At 44.7% G+C, this 16,397-nt stretch overlaps 1 protein-coding gene across 3 annotated transcripts in view; it reads right to left on the bottom strand.

Moving 5' to 3' along the window:
- LOC135198661 (histone-lysine N-methyltransferase SETD1-like) overlaps positions 1–16,397 on the bottom strand; it is a 184,947-nt gene that overhangs the window by 27,078 nt on the left and 141,472 nt on the right. For all 3 annotated transcript variants that reach the window (XM_064226454.1, XM_064226452.1, XM_064226453.1), the window contains exons 12-14: positions 10,595–10,740; positions 9,966–10,145; positions 1,085–1,315 (exon numbers count right to left, since the gene is read on the bottom strand). In XM_064226454.1, the coding sequence (XP_064082524.1) occupies positions 1,085–1,315; positions 9,966–10,145; positions 10,595–10,740 (557 nt within the window). The remainder of the gene's footprint in view (positions 1–1,084; positions 1,316–9,965; positions 10,146–10,594; positions 10,741–16,397) is intronic.

Here is a 16,397-nt window from a genome sequence, read left to right as displayed (position 1 = left end):
ATTTCTGCTGGCCGTTCAACTACAAGTTGATGTCAATGATGTGGAATTATTCCATGAATAGGCTATAATATTATGAAGATATGCCAATAATATATAAGGTGAGAATGGTTTTATTACCTTTATTGTCAGTTAATATCATAATGTGAATCTGTTCATGCATTTGATGGTTACCGGAACCGGACAAGGCTTAGCCTACAAGCCCTCGATGCTGCGATTCATACCAGTGATATAGATTGAGAAGTGGTCCGAGGAAAAACCCGTGATTAACTGAATCCGTGATTGCTGATCCACGACTAAGCGAGGCCCCACTGTACCATAAATTCAATGCATACAGCAAACGTATACTGTCATTATTACGAAAGTTTCGTAATAATGACTGTCAATCAGTAAATGTAAACAGAACGATAATTGACTGTACAAAAGAGCTGTAGTTTCATAAAAACAAAAATCAATTCTACAGTGAGGATCTACCAAACCGCACGTTCGGTAGTCTAACGATATACATTCAATCACATAAACTAACGACAGTACTAGCGACTGACGCAAAAAAAGAAAAAAAAAAAACAAAAAAAGATAATGCGTATGCCAAGCCAAAGATCCAATACGTCACCAAAAGATAGCCAAAAGATCCACGGCAAGCGAAAAACAAAATCCAAATCAGGAGGAACCAACAACAGGAGTTTGTCATAACTCGGCGACGAGAGCAATTGTTATTAGAAAACGGGATTGGTTACCTAGTCCTAGCCCCCACCCGCGGCAGGGAGTTAGATCACCTGACCTACCTGTAGCGTGTGCCGCGAAATTTGAATTTCTGTCGGGACGACGGAGTCTAAAGCCAAGTATATATCTGACAGGGAAGTTGAATGTACATAAAATGACTTTAATCACTATGTAGATACCTTGGGTAAACAATAAATGAAACTGAAGGAAATGTTCAACTTATATGAAAGTTAATCAAACTGGGAGAGGTGGTATGGTCACATCTACATCTCCATCACAGAATTGTAAGTCCGCCCTGGCTGAGTCCGCTGAAAACAAGGTGGTAGGTAACCATCAGTGAAGTGAAATCTGCAATACGACTCACCTCAGAGTCAATGCTGTGAGACACAACTGGTGGTTGTAGCTTTTCCATAGTGGCCTTGACCACATCTTTTCTCGGTTCTTTAGGCTTCTGGGCTTTCTCTTTTTTAGGAGTAGGGGTAGGGGTGACAATTGGAGGCTTGACGGGTGTTTTCGTGGGTGGGGTATCTTTCTTTTTAGGGGTCTTTTTAGACTTGGTTGGTGTAGGAGACTTCTTCTTTGGAGGCGTTGATTCCTGATAAAAATAGAAATAAAGTCTCATTAAAGCTGTGCAAGAAATACTATGACAAAAGAAGACTGACTGATTGATGTAAAACTGTACCCTGGCATCACAACAACTTAGGTCATTGACCCCGTGACAAAATAAAATACTGTACATAAATAGACATGACTTTAGGTCAGACTTAATACCTAGAATCTGAAGGAGACACATCATACAAGGTAACAATTAATTTTACATAAAACAAGAGATTACCAACCGATCATAAAGAGCCAAAAATCTCTCTAGCAATCATACAAATTCACTTTACACAGGTCAATTTGATCTATTACAGCAAAAGAATCTGAATTTACACCTGCTTCAATCAACTACACACCTGACTAGAATCTTTAAGATACTCATACATTACTTGGCTAAATATGGCATCAACAAAGACACAAGTACTGGTACCTACTCACACGAAAAAAATTATTCTTATACACACCACTCAAACTTGCATTTTTACAAAACATATTTATTGGATAAGAATTTATTTTCTGGGCTCAGCTCGTGTCGCTTGCGCGAAATATCCTTTAATCTATTTTTGATTTCAGGGGTAAAATTGTAGCTAACACAGATACCATAGAAAAAGAAATAAAACCTAAAGGAAAAAGGTCAGTTATAAACTGACTCCGCTCACCCTCTAGGAGGGTTGTCGGTATTGAAACCGCTAAGGCGAGTGAGGACCACTACCGACGAGCCAAATTGCCAATAGAAATCTCCCACTACAAACCCTCCAATAGGGGAGGCCGTCCCACAGAGTTGAGCATCCTCGTACTACTACTACTCCATCCCATGCTGCCGACTTGCTGCGCCTCTGGTGGCCATCCTTTTCAGTTAGCGCCCACACAGTCACAACGTTGTTTATTTTTCTCCTCTGTGTTTTTTTGTGCCCTTTCTTCGGATTTTCAATAATGGAGCGTGCTCTATTGCAGCAGCTAAGTTAAGTACTCAGTATTTACGATTAGTTGGTTTTTTCCGTCCCTGAGACGTATTTGCCGTTTTTTAGGTATAAATACGTTCTCGGGGTCGGAAGCATGGCAGCATGGTCCTGCCGCGTGATGGGTTCGTTCTTGGTCTCCCATACCTAGAACATCCCTTATTTATTTACGCTCTATTTGATTTTCCGCTTTATTTAGATTAAGGTCTACTCAGGTTGTCATGCATGCATGTATACCACCTTATGTAGGCTTTTTCTATCCAGACCCTAGTCCAGGTTCTCAATATCGGCCCCTGACTAGCTTTGAGTGGTAGACTTGCCTTCGGGTTAGTCGTACACTCCTGGATTTTTTCTCCTGCTATATTACTTTCTTTCATTTTATTTTATTTATTATATTTTGTCCTTGTTAGGTTAGTTGGCGTCTGGCTTAGCCTAGGTCCGGCTCATGGAGCCTATTCTACGCTGATCAGTTCGGTTGCTTCCTCATACTTCTCTCTGATCATTGGTTTTAGCCCTGGTGGGGCCTATATGCTACCGCTTTTCAGTTCAGGTTGCTTCCCGATAGCTTCTCTCTGATCAGTTGGTTGGCCTAGGTTTGGTTTCCGTATTTCAGTTTACCGCCTCGTGGTCACTCTGTGATCACGGGACAGCCAGACGCCTGCCAGTCACCCTTCCCCCCCCCTCCCGCTCTTCCATAGAGTCGGGCGGGGGTGGGTCAGTCTGCCCATGCTCGCTCCACATACCCGAGCCTGCCTCCCCCTCTCCCCTCAGGCGGAGGGGCTAGGGAGTCGGACAGACCCAGACTGGTCTCGACCTCTCCGGCTTCTCGGTCCGGCCGGGTGGTACGTTGTGGGGGGCCCTGGCCTTCCCCCCCCTCTGTTACTGCCTTGTCGCTCCGGGTCAGCTCGAGCATGTATGTCCTCTCGCCCTTCCCTCCTTACTAGAGCTCCTCCCTGATCGGAGTCCTGGTATCCAGCGGAAGGAGCTAGTCACCCAGTAGAGTGGACCGGATCATACAGTAGGTCTCTACTAACTCCTTACCGTATTGCTGAGTTACTACACTCCGCTTCACACTGGACCTAAGTCCGGTTCGCGATTGTGTTTAGGTTTAAGTTATCTATAAGTTTATCTTAAGTATCTTAAACCATTCCCCCCCCCCCTCCTTTCCCTTTCATTTTTTACCGGATCTCTCCGGGATTATAGCCTATTCAGGCAATGCAGGGAGGGTTATGCCCAAATCCCATTTTTCCGAGCTCCGGCATGTAACGGAGTTCTTTTGTCCTTTAGTCTGTAAGTGATGCCCCCCTTTAAGATACTCATGTGTCTTCCCCACTTACAGGCCACCAACTGTGAGCATCCGGGATGTTCCGCTACACTTCAGGACCCCTGTGGACACGAAGTTTAAGCCGGTCCCATGCTCCATGCGCGACTCCGCACGGGGGACATCCAGGTTCTGGTACCACGAAACGTGTACCATATGTTACGATCTGGGTAGCCAGCTTTTGGAAGGCGTAAGTATTCCATCTCCAGTAGCTGCTCGCTTCTTTTTTAGTGCTTAAGTTTTCAGCATTTACTTTAACTTAAGGCATCTAGTTTAAGTTTACTCTAAGTTTTAGTTTTAAGTGATTCTTAAATCTAAAAATACGCCCTCTCTTACAGGCTCCGGCAGTAAGGGATACCGCACTGGCTACCTGCGGGCCTGGGTCGGGGTTTTGGCAAAGAAAACGCCGCAAGGGTCAGCCCTACATACTCGAGAAGCGATTAGCATCTATTAATCTTTCCCGGAGGCAAGGCGACAGGGTACGTCGACCCAGTAGAGGCGGACCCAACTATTGCCTTCATACAACACAGCTGGCGGCCTCCTTAACCGAAACAAGACCAGGATATCTCCACGGATGTCGCAACCCTGGATATTAATGTTGAACCGATGGTAGGTATAGACGACCTGTTGGTCGAGGTAATAATGTGGGTACCCAAGGGTCTTGGGTTGGGTGACTGTTTCTTCTACCCCTGCAACCTCTCCATCCTTCCAAGGCTTTACGGGTGATGAATTGTATACTCCTCCTGAGGCTTCGGTAGACCTAAGATCAAGTCTAAAGTAATGACCTTGACTAAGACGTCATCGTCTTCTAAGAAGAAGTCCTCGTCTTTCTTCCTCACATAAGTCTCCGGCTCGTATCCCGGCCCAGACAGGTCTAAAGCGTCTAGCTCCGGCTCTAAGTCCTCGAAAAAGTAAACCCAAGGTGAGTTCTCGCACCCCGGCAGAATCACCAGTTCCGCTACCTTTGGTTCCAATTCAGAGCCTCCCTCCACCTCCGCAGCAGCTCCGGCTTTGGACTCCAATGCTGGCCTGTTGCAACAGGTGGGCGACCTAGTGGGGTCCTTAAGAGTAGTATGGAACAAATGATATCTCGCCTGTCGGATAGGATCATTCTCAGGATTCTATTATAGCCGGGCTAAGAGAAGCCTCTAGCCTCTCCCTCACTCTCCAACACTAGTGGATCTCAGCTTCCTCCGTATGACTCACTTCCTGCTTTCTCCATGAACACCTTGGAGAGTAGCGTCATACGCCCCCTTCCAGGATGGTCTCATCTCCATACCGGAGTTTGGAACTCGAAGAATAGAGGACTTCGAGTTCTACCCGGAAGGCCTACAGCCTCCTTTCTAGGCTACGCAAGGCTTACGCCTTCGGCTATGGTTCGGGACGATAGGGTACCAAAGGAGACAGTCCTCTATTCTCGAGACCAGGCTCAGAGAGAATGGCTCAGATGTTTAGAGACATGGATTGTTCTAACACCAAGATAAACCAACCATTTAAAAGTCCCTTTACCATTTTTCACAATGGATGAGAGTACCCCGCTCCCGTTCCTAACCAAGATAGCAAGGTCGACCATATCAGCAGCCCAGAAGGGGGAACCCATGCCTCAGTTGAAAGAAGCAGATCCCACATCTCCGTTGCTCCCTTCAATTGGAGAATTGTGGGAAGACTTGCCGAATACGTTCTCGGCTGGCAAACTCAAACCGGACTGTGCTATGGAGCAGTTTGGTGAAAAGCTAAACCCAGGCTCCCAGATAGTCTTATTCAGGCTGAATTTGACTCAAAATCACGACTAGCCAGATCAATCAACTTGATGGCTATGTCTGAAGTAGCAACCATGGCTTATGGTTCGAACCAATTTTTAAGCTTATGACCAAAGCCCTGACTCAAACGGTGCAGTCGGATATGTTCGAGTTTGCCACTGTTTAGAACGAATTGTAGGAAGCATGTCCGCTAGAGGCAACCATTCGTCATGAGCCGAATAGGTTACTCTCTTCTAACATCTGGGGCGCAGATCTCTTCCCAGAGGCTATGGTTAAGGAAGTCCAGGCAGAGGCTACGAGGTTGAACCAGAGCCTTAAAGACCGTTGGGGCCTTACGGCTAGGAGGAGGCAAGACCCGACACCTAAAGGTAAGGGACAGAGGAAACCCAGACGTTTTCCAACCTACCAAAAGAAGCAACCACGCTTTCTCAACAAGTTCCAGCAGTGCCGTTAGTGCAGACAGCCCAACCCTCCACGTCTAAAGGTCAATCACAGCCAATTTATGTGATATCCCCTCAGCCTCAACCCTCCACCTCATACGCCATCTCTCCAGCTTACAATCAAGCCTTCGAGAGTCAAGCTTCTCAGAAGTATGACCCGCCCGGGTCGGCAGGGGAGGCAGAGGTAAGCGGTCCTTTCGTGGGAGAGGATCGGGAGGCCCCTTCAATAGGGGCGAAAGCACTTCAGAGGAGGCCGAGGGGGTTACCAGAACCAATGAAGAACTTCAGGTAGGAGGGAGGCTGTTTCACTTTCGCCACCGGTGGAACTTCAGCCAGTGGGCTCAGAGCATAGTGTCAAAAGGGCTGGGTTGGAGCTGGTTGACGAACCCACCCCCCCCCCCTCCAGCCAGACCTTTCCGTCAACTTCCTTCCAAAGAATTGACAGAGTACGCAGAGGACCTCCTTCAGAAAGGAGCTATAGCGAGAGTCAGAGGTTAAAATTTCAAGGTCGCTTGTTCAGCGTGCCAAAGAAAGGCTCACACAAAAGAAGGGTAATCTTAGACTTGTCCCGCTAAACTTAGCCATCCGCTGCGACAAGTTCAAGATGCTCACGATCTCACAGGTGCGGACCTTACTTCCCCGTGGGGCCGTCACCACCTCTATCGATCTTACAGAACGCCTACTATCATATCCCTATTGCAAGACACTTCGTCCGTATCCTGGGATTCAAGATAGGAGACCAGACATTCTCCTTCAAGGTAGTTCCATTCGGACTCAACGTGGCACCCAGGGTGTTCACGAAGCTAGCGGAAGTAGTAGTGCAACAGCTCAGAGCGCAAGGGATTATGGTAGTGGGGCGTATCTCGACGATTGGTTGATCTGGGCCCCATCAGTCGACGAATTGCCAACAAGGCCACACTGAAAGTGATCCAGTTCCTAGAAATATCTAGGATTCAAGATAAACAAGTCCAAGTCAAGACTCACTCCAGAGTCAACTTTCAGTGGCTAGGCATTCAATGGAATCTATCCTCACACACTCTGTCGATTCCATCTACCAAAAGGAAAGAAATAGCGAAGTCAGTCAAGCAATTTCTAAGTCACAAACTAGCATCAAGGAGAGCTCAGGAAAGGATCCTCGGCCTCTCTCCAGTTTGCATCAGTAACGAACATCTTAATGAAAGCCAAACTGAAAGACCTAACCAGGATCTGGCGCTCGCGAGCAAATGTCAGGTCCAGGGACAAGCTATCCTCAGTTCCTCTGATTCTAAAGAATCGGCTTCGGCCGTGGGCAAAAGTCAAGAATCTATCAGTGTCAGTACCCTTCAGTTCCCTCCACCAGGGATCACCATCCACACAGACGCGTCCTTAAGCGGCTGGGGAGGGTATTCCCAGGTCCAAAGGTTCAAGGGATTTGGTCACCCCAGTTCGTCAGTTCCATATAAACGTACTGGAGGCAATGGCAGTGTTCTTGACTCTGAAAAGGTTACACCCACCAAAGTACTCCCACATAAAGCTAGTCCTGGACAGCGCAGTGGTAGTACATTGTATAAACAGGGAGGGAAGGCTCCAAGTCACGTCATCTAAATCACGTCATGATAGCCATCTTCTCCCTGGCAGACAAGTTCAGTTGGCATCTTTCCTCCACCCACATAGCTGAGTGAGAAACGTTCATAGCAGACGCCCTATCCCGATCAGTACCTAGAGTCGGAATGGTCACTAGACAACAGTTCGTTCAATGGATCCTTCAAAGAGTCCCAGAGGGCTACAGGTGGATCTCTTCGCATCCCAACGCGAACCACAAACTACCGTGTTATGTAGCCCCCAACCTGGACCCTCTGGCTTACGCCACGGACGCCCTGGCTCTAGACTGGAACAACTGGGAGAAGATTTACGTCTTCCCTCCAGTGAATCTCCTTATGAAAGTATTGAACAAACTCAGGACATTCAAGGGTCAAGTGGCTCTAGTAGCCCCAGACTGGCCGAAGAGCAATTGGTACCCCCTGATTCTGGAACTGGGCCTTCGTCCCCTTCGGATCCCCAGTCCCAAGCTCTCCCAGTCAGTACAAACGAAGACTGTGTTCGCTTCCTCAGGGATTCTCAAACCCTAACTTTATGGATTTCATGAAGTTTGCGGCAAAAAGAGATGCGAATATTGACCCTCAGAATATTCTCTTCCTGGAATCCGATAAAAGGGATTCAACTTTGAGGCAGTATGATGCTGCTGTCAAAAAGTTAGCAACCCTTCCTGAGAGAGTCAGATATCAGAATCATGACAGTTAATTTCAGCTATATCCTTTTTCAGATCATTATTTGAAAAAGGTTTAGCAGCTAGCACGATTACGACAAACAAGTCAGCTTTGAAAAAGATATTTCAATTTGGATTTAACATAGACTTGACGGATACCTACTTCTCGTCTATTCCTAAGGCATGTGCTAGACTTTAGGCCTTCTGTGAGGCCTACGTCAGTTTCATGGTTCTTAAACGATGTTCTAAAACTGGCTTCCGAAACAGATAATGACACATGCTCGTTTATCATGCTCCTAAGAAAAACCCTATTTTTATTAATGTCCTAGCTTCAGGAGCAAGAATTTCAGAACTGTCGGCTTTATCCAGAGATCCGGATCATATTCAATTCCTTCCCACAGGGGAAGTCCTTCTTTCTCCGGAACGGAGTTTTTTGGCAAAGAATGAAGATCCTTTGATGAGGTGGGAACCTTGGAAGGTACTACCCCTTCCACAAGATGTTTCCCTTTGTCCAGTTTCAACCTTACGAGCCTTTCTATCCAGGACCTCCTCATCCTCATCGGGGCCCCTCTTTAAGAGGGAAAAAGGTGGAACTTTATCCATTAAAGGCATCAGGCAACAAATCCTGTACTTTATTAAACAAGCCAATCCTGACTCTTTCCCAAAAGCACATGATGTCAGAGCAGTAGCCACCTCAATTAATTACTTCCAACATATGAACTTCGATGATTTGAAAAAGTATACCGGATGGAAATCGCCGACAGTGTTCAAACGTCACTACCTTAAGTCCTTGGAAGCTCTGAAATTCCCAGCAGTAGCAGCGGGTAACATAGTTTCCCCTGACTCTAACTAAATTGTAGTAGAAGATTCAGTCCTCCTTTCTACTGCCTCACAAACAGTTCGTCTATTCCTACCTTGTTCATTGCATTCACCTTGTGTCTTAGCTGCTTTATGAAATTGTGTAGTGCCCCCTTTTTGTCTGGTTAGGGACACTCACAGATGATTGCAACATTGATCTCATAGATGTTAACCCCTTATTTTTATGCTAGGGGATACATCATATTACAATGGTTACGGGTTTTGTATATTAAGTCATATACATTCCTGAGATATATTTTTATTGTTGCTTAATGTGTTTATGTATTTTTATATTGATTGCTATTATTCTTTTGATACATTTTGTTACACAGATTTCATTAATGACATGTAATCATTGTACCTATATATATGTAAATTACCTTATGTTATCAACATGATTAGTTTTAAGGGTAATTTAAGCATAGTTTAATTTTATTTTACTGTGTATATGTATCTTTTTAGCAATTATATTCATTCATTTATATTTTATCTTTTATTTGAGACCCTTTTTTATGTTAATTATTTTGTTTTATTACTTTGTTTACTTTATATACAATCTTGTGCTGTTTCTCTGGTACGATTTCGCGCAAGCGACACGAGCTGAGCCCAGAAAAAGGATTTTGACGTAAGGAAAAATCTATTTCTGGGCGATTGGCTCGTGTCGCCAGCGAAATCCCACCCTACCCATCCCTTCGCTCAAGATTGTCTGCTAACTTCAGGATGGCCACCAGAGGCGCAGCAGTCGGCAGCATGGGATGGAGTAGTAGTAGTACGAGCTGCTCACTCTGTGGGACGGCTCCCCTCTTGGAGGGTTTTGTAGTGGGAGATTTCTATTGGCATTTGGCTCGTGGTAGTGGTCTCACTCGCCTAGTGTTCATACCGACACCCTCCTAGAGGGTGAGCGAGTCAGTTATACTGACCTTTTTCTTTATTTTATTTATTCTCTGGTATGTGTTAGTACATTTACCCTAGAAATAATAGATTAAAGGATATTTCGCTGGCGACACGAGCCAATCGCCCAGAAATAGATTTTTCCTTACGTCAAAATCCTTTTTCACTAACCTTAGTCTTGGGTGCACTGGGAGCTGCAGGTACCGGTGTGTCATCCATCCATGCCTCGGCCATCTCCTCTGGAAGTTCAGGTATCGGTGTAGGGGAACGGTCGCGTTCTGGGGTTCGCATCGCAGATGCCAACGTTGACTTGATGTGGGCATCAAACTCTGCCTCCATTCGCCGTAACTCCTGGAGAGGTCATCGTTAAACAGAATTATTACAGAATAGAATAGAATATAGAATTTAGGACAAAGACCAAGGGCTTTGACCTACTGAAAGGGATACTATTAATAGTAAGAAGTTTTAAGGTGTAACAGGAAGGAACCTCGCAGTTGCACTAGGAAACAAGTTTTAAAGAAGTTGGAAAGTCAAATGGAAAAAAAAAAAAAAAAAAAAAAGAGGAAAAGAATGGAGGTACAGTAAAAGAAATGAGACAGGTTGCACCACATGAGGTGCACTGACAACACTACCCTCGTTACGGGGCAGAATTATTATAGCCTAGTTTAACCAAACAAGGTGAGGATCAATATGTAAGCGCTGCATTTCATAGAGGTGTGTCTTAATATATGCAGTAAAATAACAAAATTACATGGAACAATAAACAAATACATAATTATGTTATAGCAGTTTTCACTCACCTTAAGCTCCTCAGGGATGTCTTCCTCTTCTTCGCCTTCAGATGACGATGTTGAAGAGTCAGCCTCATCAGAATCGGAACTTGAGGAAGATGATGACGATTCATCTTTCTCCTCATCTTCATCAGACGAATGCTCACTTCCTGCCCCTGAAATTTGCAAAACAAGTCTGCTATATGTGGCAGTTCACCTAAACATAAACTTTATACAGTAATCAACAAAAATTATGCACCTTCGTTGCTTTTTGTTGCTTACCTTCTAACCAGTCCCTTTAAAATCAAACAGTCTGGCTGAAGCCTATGGCTTTTTAGCAATGGGAGGGGGTTTCAAGCTCATTCTATAACAAAATCATTGAGCTGGGGCTCAGGCTACGGATCATTTTCACAGCTTCCAATGCTTTACTTGACCACTATTAATGTTATAATATATCAGTTACACACTTAACCCTTAAACGCCGACTGGACGTATTTTACGTTGACATTTTTTGTCTCTCGGGTGCCGACTGGATTTTTTGCTCGGGTGCCGACTGGACGTATTTTACGTCGACATGTCTCTCGGGTGCCGACTGGACGTATTTTACGTCGACATACAAAAGTTTTTTTAAAAATTCGCGGAAAAATACTTTTAGCCCTACCAGCTGAAAACTCTTGAATCACGCGCCTTGGGGGATGCTGGGAGTTCACGGATCAAGGTGTTGTTTTGTTTACAATCGTTATGCAGGTGTGCAAGCGTGAATTTCTTTCTTGCCGCACTAAAAAGTATCTGCGACACATCTCGGAAATTATTTCATCACTTTGACATAATTTTTGTACCATTTTAAATTAGCCGTTACATGGAGTATTATATATGAAAATGTGCGCATTTTTATGTAGAATACAACTAAAAAATACTCATGATTGTAGCTTTTATCAGTTTTGAGATATTTTCATATAAATAACGATAAGTGCCAAAATTTCAACCTTCGGTCAACTTTGACTCTACCGAAATGGTCGAAAAACGCAATTGTAAGCTAAAACTCTTATATTTTATTAAGTAATATTCAATCATTACCTTAATTTTGCAACTAATTGGAAGTCTCTAGCACAATATTTCGATTTATGGTGAATTTATGAAAAAACTTTTTCCTTACGTCCGCTCGGTAACTCTTCCGAAAAAAAATCATACATGCGATTGTGGTAATGTTAGCACCATTTTAAAATTAGTCGTTACATAAAGTTTTATATATGGAAATGTGCGCAATTTCATGCACAATACAACTAAAAACAACCCATGGTTGTAGCTTTTATCAGTTTTGAAATATTTTCATATAAAATGTTATTGTCATGATACAATAAAGTTTTATGCATACTTACCTGGCAGATATATACTTAGCTATAGACTCCGTCGTCCCCGATAGAAATTCGAATTTCGCGGCACACTCTACAGGTAGGTCAGGTGATCTACCGCCCCGCCGCTGGTGGCGGGAATAGGAATCATTCCCGTTTTCTAAGACAGATTTTCTCTTCCACCTGTCTCCTGAGGGGAGGTCGGTTGGGCCATACACCGTATATATCTGCCAGGTAAGTATGCATAAAACTTTATTGTATCATGACAATAACATTTTTATGCATTCAACTTACCTGTCAGATATATACTTAGCTGATTGGCACCTTTGGCGGAGGGTAAGAGACAGCTAATTTACTGAAATAGACAGGAAACAACATATGTTGTAGGTAATAAAATTAAAAAACCTTGATTCCTACCTGTGTTAGCGAAAGACTTCATGGCTACTGCCTATGAGCCCGTATCGCTTCAAGAGCCTCAGCGAGGTAGTGATCTCATGCTAAGAGTTCTTGATGGTCTGTTACAGGGGTCTTACCCACTTACGCATGATCATAGAGCACGACACTAATCCCGATCACCTGATCCTAATTGGGGTTAGTACTTAAGATTGAAAGGAGTCATCCCCGAACATCCTTTCAAGCAACCCACAACTCAACAACAACATTAAAAATAGTTATTAAAAACATAAAAACAAAATTAAGGATCAGCGTCTGCTCCATTTCCCAGCATAGTATCCGCTGATACATAAGGTCCAAGAGAAAAACATTTATCGTATGTAACTCTAACATCCTTTAAATAGTGGGATGCAAAAACTGAATTGCACCTCCAATAAGTAGCTGCTAAAATGTTTCTCATGGACATATTCTTCGTAAAAGAAAGGGAAGTTGCCACAGCCCGGACTTCATGAGCTTTTACTCTCAGCAGCTTTAACGAGTTCTCTTGGCACTTCCTGTGAGCTTCGGTAATCACATTTCTGACAAAGAACGCCAGTGCGTTCTTTGACATAGGTCTTTTGGGGTTCCTTACCGAACACCAAAGACTTTGTCGACATCCCTGAAGCTGTGTCTTTTTTTCTAAATAGAATTTTAAAGTCCTGAATGGGCAAAGGGGACCGATCAACTCTCTACCACCAAGGAAGAGAGTCCCTTGACTTCAAAACTTCTAGGCCAAGGTTTAGAAGGGTTTTCATTCTTTGCCAGGAAAAGCTCCTGGAAAGAAATGACAGCCGAGTCTTTTTTAAAACCCACCCGAGAGTTCAAAGCATGCAATTCGCTGATCCTCTTAGCTGTTGCGAGAGCCAGCAGGAATATGCATTTACTAGTAAGATCTCTGAATGAGATCTTATCTAGAGGTTCCAACCTGTCCGACATCAAGAATTTTAGGACTACGTCCAGGTTCCAACTTGGGGGAATAGAAGATCTCACTTTCGTAGTCTCGAAAGACCTGATGAGATCATAAAGATCCTTATTGTTTTCCAAATTCAGCCCTCTGTTTCTAAAAACAGCGAGAGCATGCTCTATATCCCTTGATCGTGGATACGGCCAATTTGGACTCTTCTCTTAAGAAGAGGAGAAAATCCGCGATTTCGGTTACAGAGGTATTGGAAGAGGACAGCTTCTTCGACCTACACCATCTACGGAAAACTTCCCACTTCGATTGGTAGAGCCGCAGGGTAGAGGCACTGCGGGCTCTTGCAATTGCAGTTGCCACTTTCTTTGAAAAGCCTCTCGCTCTGACCAGTCTTTCGATAGTCGAAAGGCAGTCAGGGAGAGACTTTGGATGTTTTTGTGGAACCTCTCGAAGTGGGGTTGTCTGAGCAGATCTGTCCTGTCTGGTAGGGATCTGGGGAAGTCCACCGCCCATTCCAGTACCTCTGTGAACCAGATTCGGGAAGGCCAAAAGGGAGCAATTAGTCATTCTCATTCCCTCCGACGCCACAAATTTTCTTACTACTTCCCCCAGCAATTTGAATGGGGGAAAGGCGTATGCGTCTATGCCTGACCAATCCATGAGGAAAGCATCGATCGCTGTGGCTCTGGGATCTTCTTCTAGCGAGCAGAAGTTGTCTATTTTCCTGGAGAGGAACGTGGCAAACAGGTCGATCTGGGGTCTCCCCCAGAGGGACCATATTTGTCTGCAGACTCCTGAGTGGAGCATCCACTCTGTCGGGAGAACCTGGTTCTTTCTGCTCAACCTGTCTGCCCTTAGGTTTTTTACTCCTTGGACAAACCTTGTACGCAGAATAATGCCCCGTTCCTCTGTCCAGGTTAATAGATCTCTCGCTATTTCGTTCAGTGAGAAAGAGTGAGTGCCCCCTTGATTCTGGATGTAAGCCAGAGCTGTGGTGTTGTCGGAATTGACTTGAACTACCACCCCTCTGACTTCCGCTTCGAAGTATTCCAGGGCTAGATGAATTGCCAGGAGTTCCTTCGCATTGATGTGCAGAGTAATCTGTTGTCTGGTCCAGATACCTGCTACTTCCTTTGGACCCAGTGTTGCTCCCTAACCTGTGTCCGAGGCATCGGAAAACAACACTCTGTGAGGGTTCCGAATCAAGAGGGACACCCCTTCGTTCCTTGTTAATGGGGTTAACCACCACTTCAGGTTGGATTTTATCCCCTGTTGGATGGGAAAAACGTCTGACAGGTCTCCTGTCTTTTGACTCCACATCCTCTTTAGATAAAATTGCAGAGGTCTGAGATTTAATCTTCCTAGGGAAATGAACTGCTCTAACGAGGAAAGGGTGCCCAGCAGACTGAGCCATTCCCTCGCCGAGGTCCGTTCTTTCCCTAAGAAGTTCGAGATATTTTCTAAGCCTCGAGTAATTCTGTTTTGAGATGGAAACGCCCAAAAACCCCGAGAATCCATCTGTATCCCCAGATAGACTATGTTCTGTCTGGGATCAATTGTGATTTCTCGAGGTTCACGAGCAGTCCCACAGATTTTGTCAAGTTCAAAGTCTTCTCCCAAGTCCTTCAAGCACTGAAGTTCCTATTTTGCTCTTATTAGCCAATCGTCCAGATAAAGGGATATATCCCCTCTAGATGTAGCCATCTCGCAACATTCATCATTAGCCTCATGAACACTTGAGGGGCCGTAGAAAGGCCGAAGCATAGGGCTCTGAATTGGTATACTTTTCCCTGCATCATGAATCGGAGATATTTCTTCGATGATGGATGAGGGGGACAATGAAAGTAACGCATCTTGTGATTCTAAGGAGACCATCCAATCTCCTGGCTGAAGAAGCCGCAAGAACCGATTTTATTGATGTTTCATATTGAGAACTTTGTGTTCTCACAAATCAGTTCAATGGGCTCACATCCAGGACCGGTCTCCACCCTCCGAGGATTTCGGAACCAGAAAAAGACGGTTGTAGAATCCTCGGGAATGCGGATCCCGAACCACTTCGATGGCCTCCTTTTGCAACATCTGTTCTACCAGTTGCAATAATGCTTCTTTCTTGGCAGGGATCCCGCTGTATTGGGCTGACAGTTCCCTCGGGTTCGATAGTTCAAAGGGAGGTCTGTCTCGAAAGGGGATCATATATCCTTCGTTACCACTGAAAGGGACCATATTTTTGCCTGTCTCCGAGTCCATTCTTCGGAAAATTTCCGAAGTCTGGCTCTACCGGTGCTTGAAGGACTGTTGTCTCATTTCGCTCTCTTGATAGGTCTGAAAGAAGACCTACCTCTCTTCTGCACTCCTCTTCTTCTTAAAAGAGGGGTCTGGCCGAGGAGCTCCCTCGAAAGGGCTGTGAGGAGTCCGATTCTCTCTCTTAATAGGACCCGAAGTCCTTGATTTCTTTTGCAGATTGGGCCAAGAGATCTTGTGTGGCCTTTTCTGTCAAAGAATGAGAAATGTCTTTCACTAGATTTGAAGGAAACAATTGGTCCGACAGAGGAGCATACAGAAGAGATGACCTCTGAATGGGAGTAACTGCTTTCGTCAGAAAAGAGCTAAATAAGACTCTCTTCTTCAGAATTCCAGTTCCAAACAGAGAGGCCACCTCTCCTGATCCATCCTGAACCGCCTTGTCCATACAGGAAAGAACACTATGAAGGACTTCTGGACTAAGAGATTCATTCTCTTGTGTCTTTTTGGCCAACACCCCAAGGGACCAGTCTAAGAAGTTAAAAACTTCTACGACATTAAACAATCCCTTGAGGAGATGGTCCATCTCAGAAGTCCCCCATGTGATCTTTGCTGATGACAAGGCTTGTCTCCTAGACGAATCAACCAGATTCGAAAATCTGCTTGCGGCAGTGGTAGGGAGAGCTAGACCCCGTGATTTTGCCCGTCTCTGTACCAAATTTCCCTTCTTCCTGATAGTCTGGAAGGAGGGCAGGTAAAAGACTGTCTTCCCCGCCTTCTCCTTGGATTCCAACCAATTTCCTACGAATCGGAGAGCCTTGTTCATGGAAATGGTTGGCTTCATTTTAATGAAAGATGATTGCTTCGGGACCTTCATACTTGTAACATCTAC

The sequence above is a fragment of the Macrobrachium nipponense genome, chromosome 22 (genome assembly GCF_015104395.2).
Source record: "Macrobrachium nipponense isolate FS-2020 chromosome 22, ASM1510439v2, whole genome shotgun sequence".
Classification (NCBI taxonomy): Eukaryota; Metazoa; Arthropoda; class Malacostraca; order Decapoda; family Palaemonidae; genus Macrobrachium; species Macrobrachium nipponense.
The sequence above is the reverse complement of the archived record's forward strand: the minus strand, read 5'-3'. Positions and strand labels throughout refer to the sequence as shown.